The sequence below is a fragment of the Eurytemora carolleeae genome, unplaced genomic scaffold (assembly GCF_000591075.1).
Source record: "Eurytemora carolleeae unplaced genomic scaffold, Eaff_2.0 scaffold258, whole genome shotgun sequence".
NCBI lineage: Eukaryota > Metazoa > Arthropoda > Copepoda > Calanoida > Temoridae > Eurytemora > Eurytemora carolleeae.
The window spans coordinates 176,064-186,246 of record NW_019396226.1 but is presented as its reverse complement, the minus strand read 5'-3'; the positions used below and the strand labels follow the sequence as shown (position 1 = coordinate 186,246).

The 10,183-nt window shown below is 31.5% G+C and overlaps 1 protein-coding gene across 1 annotated transcript; it reads right to left on the bottom strand.

The window, feature by feature from the left end:
* Window positions 1-3,253: 3,253 nt before the first annotated feature.
* Window positions 3,254-8,039, bottom strand: LOC111698711 (uncharacterized). Its single transcript, XM_023469119.1, has 4 exons — window positions 7,930-8,039; window positions 7,116-7,249; window positions 3,750-3,901; window positions 3,254-3,564 (listed from the first exon to the last, which is right to left on the bottom strand). The coding sequence occupies exons 1-4, from the start codon at window positions 7,996-7,998 to the stop codon at window positions 3,368-3,370; spliced, it is 552 nt and encodes a 183-aa protein (XP_023324887.1). The 5' UTR covers window positions 7,999-8,039; the 3' UTR covers window positions 3,254-3,367.
* Between the last annotated feature and the right edge of the window lie 2,144 nt (window positions 8,040-10,183).

Sequence of the window (10,183 nt, the reverse complement as noted above, 5' to 3'; positions counted from 1 at the left end):
CCCTCCCACCTCCAACCTTCCAGTTATGGTCCTGTATATAATGTATAAATTCCCATTATCCTTAATTAAATCTCAATTTAATATCTCTCACAACGTATTATGAAAAATTTAATAAATAAAATATTAACCATCCAATTTAATTAAACATCTCCAGATAACCCGAATTTATTGAATAAAGCGAGGGAGCAAGTTTTTAAGAGGCTAAGGGTCGATTGTCTTCCCTCAAAACTGTTTTTTTAAAGCTTTTCAAGTTTTTACATTTCCCTAGAATATAGGTAAAAGTTAAAGGAAAAAAACGTAAATTATTTAGTTTTCTTTTTCTGACATGCATGGGCTGTGACACATGTCTTCAAATTACTTTTTTCAGAAAAACTTTTAAATTATTTTTCTTATTTTCCTTTAGATTCCCAGTAAAGCTTTATACAGTACAGCTGTATACAGTATAGCTGACCTTATTTAAAAAAACTCTAATTATGAAAGCTAAGGAAAAATGAAAAATTATGGTTAGAGGTTATCTAGGCGTAACTTTAAGTTACGGAGTGAGATGATGTAAGCTTTCAAATCGAAGATGTCTAACACCTTTTCTTCTTTAATAGGAGACCCCCTTCTTTAATAGGAGACCCCCTTTTTTAATAGGAGACCACCTTCTCTAATAGAAGATCCCATTCTTTAATAGGAGACCCCCTTCTTTAATAGGAGATCCCTTCTTTAATAGGAGACCCCCTTCTTTAATAGGAGACCCCCTTCTTTAATAGGAGACCCCCTTTTTCTTAATAAGAAATTCTAATTTTTAATTGAAGACCCTTTTTAATATTACAATCCCCTCCTCCTTCAATTGCGTCCATTGAAGACCATAATGATATTTGCATCGGTAAACAGAACAGTAATCCTATTAGCTTAAAAGTTGCTCTTTTTAATGTTTAATAACAATCTTTTTATAAATATGTCTAAATACATGAAAAATATCAATCTTTATAATATTTGATATTTTCTATAAGCTGCATGCAATATACAGGATTTATAAAATAGATTTGATGTGCAGGCGCTATCTAGCATTAATATGAACATAAACCATCATGGTCTTTTGATCTATTTAAAATGTAAATGGACAGGGCTTCTATCTTGTAGATACCTTTTACTTTGAAATCTTTTCCTAAACAAATTTAAAGTTTACTATGAAATTTTGTTACCTTTTGCATGGTCGTCATTGGATAATTTAAAACAAACCGATTCTCAAAATCCTCCCTCCAAAGTGGACAATCCATGAGGATTTTTAAGATTGAATTTGCGCTCTAGCTGAACAAATATGCATCATAAAAACATTTGATAGGTCTTAAATGAATCCTGAAAAAAATACTCATTCAATACTGCATTCTTAGTTCAACTACCATACATTGCCGGTTACTCCCTTTAAATGTAAAATTTTTAACTAAATCTATTGTGTACAAAGCAGAATTTAAATCAGACCAAGATACAATGGCATTTATTGGTTCGGCATCTAACACATTTAATATACATGAACCATATATCATTTGTCTGTGAACCCCTTGACTGATTTAACTCAAATTTAGATCTCGAGCCACGGAGGAACGTATAGTCTGTTTTAACAATCCTAAGTTGAGTAGCTTGACTTTTAAATTGAAAACTTTAGACAAAGCTGAGGCCCCAAGCTAGTATTTTATATAATAAATAGATTATACAAGATTTTTACTCTATAGTTCTAGCTTGGGAACTCATGTCTTTGTTTGGAAATTAAAATACGACACTTGTTCAAGGTTTGAAGACTACAAATAACAAAGCTTTCTTTTTAGAGTTAATCTTTGTTTTCATTCATGCATTTTATTAACTCATTTCAGAAAGTGTCATCCACTTAAAAGTTAACCTACTTAAATTAGATTTTCACCGAGGACCGTGGTTTCACCGTGGTTTTATATATTTGTTTATATGTATATAAATTCGCTTTAACTCGGCAAACGGTGGACATTTTTTAAGGGAACCGTGGGCAGCCCGGGCCCCCGGGGGTTAACGGCGGGAATAACTTTGACTTTGAATAACAATATAAACCTGGGCAAGGCCGGGCACTCCAGCTAATAGATTTTAGTTTAAGCTTAATGCTATATTTTTATAATTTTACGAAATGAATGCAGTAAGTAAATTTCTATATAATCAAGGGAATATTTGAGGAACAAGGGAATATACAGGGCTAGAGATGGATATCGTTTTTTAAATCATGAAATCACTTGAGGGAATATTTGAGGAACAAGGGAATATACAGGGCTAGAGATGGATATCGTTTTTTCAACAAAATAAATTTATAAAAACGAACGAACGACTTGGATTGATCGTTTTTAAAAAAGAAAAAAACAACAATTTAAAATCATTCAAAAGATTTTCGTTCATAAACAATTCCTAAATATTTTGTTCGAACGAACTTGATTGAAATGATAAATTTTTTACTGATGAGAACGAACGATCGAAAAAAATACTAACAACATGTAGCGATAAACGAACGATATTTTAAAAAGCCGAACGCACACAACTTTATAAAGGGTGTCTAAATAAAATGAGTGAAAAGGATTTTTCAAGCCATTTATGGATTAAAAACTCTAAGATTTTTATTTCAGCTAGAATGTCATGAAGTGTTTTCAGTTTAAAAGTTTCGAAAAAAAGCCCTCTTAGAAACTTTTATATGAATAAAGCTCTAGATAAAAATCATTCTTGATTTGGTAGACAGCCTTTTAATTAGAATTTTGATGGTTTGTGTTTACTTTCTCCCATGATTGACTACAAGAAACGACAAGTCTTTTATGGAATGTTATTAAATCAATCTTATCTTCAGCAGTTTTCAATATTTTCTTAATTAGACATTACCAACCCCCTTATACTTGTCTGTAGCCCTGGCATTAAAGCTATTTCAAAATTGCAATAGGATTTATTTCAAGCTTTTTAGCTTTGAAAGAATTCTCGGCAAAACATATTAGCGCTTAAAAGGTCCGTTCACGTATTTGGGTAATTTGAGGGTAAACTAAATAGACTATTAGACAAAGACAACNCCCCCCCCCCTCCTCCCCAAATTTAGAAGAATTAGAGAAATTTGTCTTTAAAAATCCAGCCTTAAAATCTTTTTTCACTGTTTTTGTCCTGCAAACTTTCGTTTTATTAAGTTACAACTTACAAGCTAAAATTGTGTAAATTCGTAATTGTCAAAAGATTAGAAGAAAAATGTGTTTAAAAATATTATAATAACACTGCAAGACAACAAGGTATTTATTTCTTAATATTTTACACTAAAATCACAAAATCTATTTATAAAACGAATAATTAATATTCTCAATATTATAATCATATTCTGTACAATTACGGCAATTTAAACGAAATTTTCAATATGTTCTTTATGTGCCGTCACAGCTGTAGTGTAGGACGGTGGAAGATCTAATGGTTCCGGCTCCCGGGAGAAGACGACATTCGAAGTACCGTACAGGGTTTCTGGCGGGATGAAGAAACCTGCCGCGTTCAGTTCCATTTCTATGTACAGAGTGTACACCACTGAGCAGAAGTAGAACGCTGAAAAAAACGTTTGTTAAAGGGACTGTTTACTTCATTTCCAGTGGACCTCTATCTTAAGCGTGTTCCATGTCCGATTCACAACGGTACCCTAGAGTAAAACAGGGTTTTATGNGGGAGTGTCCAGCTGATTGCCCAGCTGATTGGTACAGCTGATTGGTACAGCTTAATATTATTCTTATTACTGATGAGTGCTGGAATGGCTTGATGAAGAATAAGATCAGCTGCTGCATGAAACTGAAGGAAGAGTAAACTAGAAACCATGTTAACCATGAACATAGCTGGGAGTAGAACAGTCAGCAGTAACCAGGGGATAAACATCTGACGGGTCTTTGTACTGCAACATTAACAGGTTAGTACGTGTAATACAGGGTGTCCCAAAAAACATGGGAATTCAGTGACGAATTCGATATCGTCTTTGTTATTAATTAGCATTGTAATACCTAATTTCAAAAGCAATAATATTATTATGTCTGCTAGAGTTTATTTTATGAAAAGGGTAAAAGACTGTAAAGATGTGTCTATTATGTCTCCGCAAGATGAACAGTGAAGACGGACAAGTTTACTGTATACTGCAATTTTCTTGTTTTACTAAGTACAAGCGTATTCAGTCAAAACATAAACAAACAAAATGTGAACATAGCAGACGAAACTCAATATTTAAAATTATTTAGTTCACAATAACCCTGAAAAGACGACATTGACATCTAGTGTCTTTACTTTATTTGAATTCATCTATGATATTAAATTTCTGGTGTTCTTTGTTATTATATTTGTGCAAGCCATGATTTGGATTAAAATGAAAAATAATTTATATTTAATACTTTTCTCTGGTGATTTATGATTTTACTCCATTAGATATTTGAATATTTCTTCACTTTTTCATTTATTTACTCAGTTCAGGTCTTTTAAAAATTTAGTTTTGAAAAAAATAAGTTTTCTTGATTTATTATATGTGATGCATTAACTTATTCTATTCTTATTCTTTTTATTCCAGAGAGCTCATTATTTGCCCAGATGGAATTTACTTCAAATATTTTTGATGAAAAAGCGATATGTGGAATGGGTAAAGTTCCTACAGACTGTAGAGAAACCGTAGCTTTCTTGTATTTATTTTTGGATTGCTAATTTTATTTTACGATTGCTCAAGCTCAAATACTTGATGATCCAAAACCTCAGACCAACAGTTTACTTTTAAGAAAATTACGAAAATCTAAATTTTTTTTATAATTTATAAACAAATGAATTTAAAATGTGAAAAAACCTGCATTACTTTAGATGTTTAACCATAATTATTTTTTTTAACAATTTTTTTTTTAATTTTAAAAAAGGTTTTATAAAAGATGATTACAAAATTGTACAAAATTATTTTATTCCAGTTTTTCCCACTTTGGCATTCTTGGGGTCTTGGGACCCTACCCCCTGGGGGGGAGAGAGGGATCCTAGGGCCCCAAAAACCCCAAGTGGTTTACAGCATCCTAACATTTGTTTTTGATATTCTTTAAATAATTGGAATTAGAAATAGTCTGTACATTCTTCTATAAAATGGTTCAGATTTCTGCTAATCTCTGCTTCTTTTTAATTCTGTCTGATATTTCTGGTTTGTTGAAGGGAAGTTTAGCTCATTATAGGTTTCTAAATTCTCAGCTGCTGACACTGAACCCATGAACAATTATGAAATGATAACCCTTGCAAGTTTTCTGGAATTTTCAGGTTTGATAGATTGTTAAATGTTGATGACTATACTAAATATAGATCTATACACAATTTATTTGTATTTATTCATAAGAAAAAGGAACACTGCACCAAACGTGGAATTTTGAATATTTGTAGGACCCAATGTTAGAATCTCCACTTATAAATAATAACAAATGTGATCAAAGGAGTTTTGGCTAGGAGTAGATTATAAACAGTTGGAGTCTTGAAAATGATCATAATGTTATAGTATTCGTCAATACTAATATAATTTTTTATAAACACTTGCTCCCCCCCCCCCTATCTGTGAAAAGTATTTGAAAGGTGACAAATCAAAAGTATTACGTCAAAAAAATTTTTAGAAAATAATCCGTTCCCGCATTTTTAATCTTTAAGAAAAGATAATTATTCCGATAATTTTCTTTTAATTAGAAACTGTGTTAAGAATTTTATTCACAATAATGAAACATTTAGCGAGAAGAATTGTTCAAATTTCTTATAAAAAAACCGTGTTAAAAATTTAAAGTATTTTATTCTATCAGAAGTTTCTAAAACTATTTAAAAAAATTAATTAAAACAAACAAACAAAGATTACTACTTAAATAAAGATATAAATACAAATCAAAACAATGTTTTTGCAGTGAAATTAGCAATACAGTCGTCGTCGTATATATCAATACAATGAAGACGAGTTTCTTTTTCAATTTTGATTTCTACCAAACTTTCAAACCACTTGGATACACATAAACATGGAAACAAAGAGAAGCTGTTCATGTTTACTTGTAAACTTGTTTACTTGTAAACTTGTTTACTTGTAAACTTGTTTACTTGTAAACTTGTTTACTTGTAAACTTGTTTACTTGTAAACTTGTTTACTTGTAAACTTGTTTACTTGTAAACTTGTTTACTTGTAAACTTGTTTACTTGTAAACTTGTTTACTTGTAAACTTGTTTACTTGTAAACTTGTTTACTTGTAAACTTGTTTACTTGTAAACTTGTTTTTGGAAAAAAACCTTGTTAGAAATAAAAACCTAAATAGAAAGGTCGTCTTCAATGAATTGATGTAAACGGTGACCTCTCTACTGTACATATAGATTTATAAAATTTAAAAAATGATGGACTTTGTAGATTAATGTGAAACCACATGAAAGCCAAAGAGGAAACGAGTACGACTGATTGTATAGAACTAAACCTAGTAGACAGGGTTACTCACAAAGGATGAGACTTCAAAGACGGCTGTACGTAATTTATACTGGCTATTTTCAACCCAAATTTAAAGCAGAAAACATAAATTGGGATTTTAATAATTGAAGAGTTTCAAGTCGTCCTTACAGTCTCATACTTTGTGGGTAACCCTGTAGTATGTACGTAAAGTACAGCTTATACTATAAACTACTACTACTACTATGTGGGTAACCCTGTAGTATGTACGTAAAGTACAGCTTATACTATAAACTACTAGTACTACTATGAAAAGTTAAAATATTGCAAGGAAGTAACCAGAAAACTTTCCTATAATTGTCGTCGTCTTTATTTTAACAAAAAATTGCTTTGTCAGTTGTTATAACTTGTATTTGTATAAATGTTCAAATATAAACTACTAAGCTGTTTGCGAAAGAAAAGACGAAAATCAATGTGTGCTGTGTGCACTGTGCATACAAATTGCAATACATCATAAAAATAATAATAACATATACTAAACTGAAAACTTTAGTGTTGAATATTCGACTATAAGCCTAGGACACCTGGATTAGACGGGTTTGAGACGCAAAGTTCCCCCCTCCCTCATGTTAAATTAGTAGATATGTAAAAACTAACATTATTATTATAATTTGAAATTTTAAAAATGATTTACCATACTCCAACGGCTAGCATAATGGCTGCTAGGAGATTAACACAATGGAACGTAAACTCAACATAGAACCCCATTTGTCTACTTTCCATACCACTGTGCACTCGCATACCAACAGTAGCACCCTCATACAGAAACTAAAATAAATTGATTAAATCTATTTTCTTAAATTACTTAAAGAGTTTCATAGAATGGCATTTAATTCATATATGAACAACTTTACAATTCATTTAAACAATTCATCCAGAGCCGTCATAGGAAATTCTGAACATTGAAGAAAATCAAATTAAAGAAGTCAGAAGCTGTCCTCCTCCCATTTTCCAGGCGTATATCCTCCTTCACCTTACCAAAAGCACCTAAGGCTTGAAAGTGATAGTGGTATAGTTATAGTACAAGATTCCAAACATCCTTAATCAAAGGTTTTTTCAAAATGAAAAAAAACTAAAATTCACCAAAGAAGGGGTTTAAAAGTCGTTTAACCCATATAACTATTTTAAAATTTATTAGAATTTTTTAGAAGCTACTTAACAGTAAAAATCCACGCCCCAAACATATAGTGTTGATTATATCTATATTTGCAGGTTCAATTTTGCTTCGTTTTTTGCATATATTTTATCTCAGAGTCAACGTGTAAGGAAAGCAAATGTTTTTAAATTATTTGATTTTCTTCCACTTTGCAAAATGTTGACTCTGAGAGAAAATATATGAAAAAACCAAATTGTAAAAACAACCATTTTTTGGTTCCTTTTTCTTTATTTTTTTTAAGATAAGGATAAGAAATATAGGAAATGTAGATGTGCAACTTTATTAATTGTACCTGCACTGCAGCTATTCCTAAAACACCAGCTTTTAAAGGGACAACGCCTAGACATGTTCCTTCAGACATATTTTCTAATATTTTTTTTTCTAAAAAATTAGGGGAAATTAGGGGAAATTAGTGGACAAGATCTACAATCAATATATATAGGGCTAATAGCAGTAACTTTAACATTTTGTGTGAAAAATATTACCAACAGAAGTCATTTAAAAATGAGGAAAAATTTGATATTTTACAATGTTGTGAAACCCGGCATTGAAAACAGAAAAAAACTGGAAAATAATGAATTCTTTTAATAAAGTTTAACGAGATAAGGTTCGCATGTTTCAGAAGGAATAAAAATAAAATGAAAATAGAAAAATCTGCAACATCTTGAACTGTTTATTGTTTAAGTTTATAACGTTATAAAAAAGGGAGTTTCTGTAAATAGTGATGTGCCAATATTTTATTTCAGGGTTCAAAATTGGCAGAGCTTAGGAAAAGCAAAAGCTTTTAGATTGATTATTCTAAACCAAACTCTTCTAACATCTATATCAAATTTTAACCCTGACAGAAGATATCAGAAGATATATGCAAAAAACGATCCTAAAACTATCTTATAAAGATGCAAAACTATCCTATACAGATGTAAAACTATCCTATAAAGATGTAAAAACTATCCTATAAAGATGTAAAAACTATCCTATAAAAATGCAAAAACAAACGTGTAATTATCGTTTTTTATTTTTTTATTTTAGGATATATATGATGCAAAGTTTAATATTGCAAATTTTAACAAATGTAGTTTTTAAGAATTAATAACACTCAAATACCAATATACGGTCAGACGTAAAATCAATATATAAAGTAGTAATCTGTGTGTGTGTTCGATCAAAACTAATGAATCCCCAGACCGAATGCCTCAAATTTTTATTGGAGAGCTTTTCAAAAACCACAGGAAGGTTTTTAGCTTGGTTTAAAAGTCCTTAGTTGAGTAGATGGATTTTTTTAGCTATAGTTTAATTTTCAGGGAAAGCTGGGTTCCCAAGCTAGTCTATATAAAATGTAATAATCTCTGTTTAACTGTACTGTTTGTATGCCCGCTCATAACTAATGAACCCCATGACCGATTGGCCTCTTTAGAGGCCAATCATTAGAAAATTGAACTAGTTCTGAGCTTGGTATCAAAGATCTATAATATGTTAGTTCACTTTTTAGAGAATCCTTTGTTTCCAGGCTGAGCTGGGTTTCCAACCTAAAGTCATGCAATTAAAAGATCTCTTTAAAAATATTTTAAAATATTGTAAACCAACGCATTATAATATACGACTTGTGGATTTCTACAGCAACGTATAAAGTTGGTGTGACATTTACTCCCTGTAGGATAATAGACCTTCACAATTAGACCGATATATAAATATATAATGATTGTACAGAGTAGATATGGAAAACTGATAGATTACAAATGTGGTTATATTGTGACACCCCCTCCCCCCCTTTATATATTTTTTGAATCTTTTGTAAGCAGAAACATAAAATTCAAATCCTTGTTTTTTATGTTTCTGGTCTTTCTTAAAGTCTCATCCTATATTATGTGCGTATTCCTGTACCTACGCATTACGCATTATGCATTACGCAGTCCCAACTAAATCTGTGTAGAGAATGTGTATTGTGTACGCCTGCACGTAGAGTACGCCTGTACAGTAAAGTAAACGTTTACTGTTGTGAACTAATCTTTGTTAATGTTATTGTCATTTGTTATTCAGTTCATGCACTCAATTCAGTCATTTATCAGAGGCAGTGGAGTCGGACTCGTAGCCTTGCAGTTCAGTGTATAAAGTATTAACATGTTCAACATGTCGCAGTTATATTTTAGTTTTAGATCGATAATTTTTAAAATTGTTTATTGAGGGGTAAAAGAGGTATAGGGTTGAGAGATGAAAGATGGATCGAAGGTAAAAGGGAGAAGGATATTGAGAATATGTAGAAGGATGGGTAATTTTCAAGAGAACTATTTGTGGCCTCCCCTTTTCAATTTTGTTTTCATGGCTCTCACATGTAACACATGAATATAATTGATCATATGGCCGCAGCACCAGGCCCCCTAGCAGCTGTCCTAGCCTCGGCGCTCAGCCCCTCAGCCTGTCAGCTAGCCGCAGCGCTCGGCCCCCTAGCCTGTTCTAGCTGCAACGCTCTGCCAGTAAAATTGTCTTTACCTAACCTAATCATAAATAATATATTTTGGATGAAAAATAGGTCGTGTACAAAATTGATA

Bases quoted from the DNA above. Each gene is read 5' to 3' on its own strand.
- LOC111698711 (XM_023469119.1), bottom strand. From the start codon at position 7,998: ATGTCTGAAGGAACATGTCTAGGCGTTGTCCCTTTAAAAGCTGGTGTT. The intron at 7,250-7,929 runs GTACAATTAATA...AATTTATTTTAG, and splicing joins TAGGAATAGCTGCAGTGCAG to TTTCTGTATGAGGGTGCTAC. The intron at 3,565-3,749 runs GTAATAAGAATA...CGTTTTTTTCAG, and splicing joins AGCCATTCCAGCACTCATCA to CGTTCTACTTCTGCTCAGTG.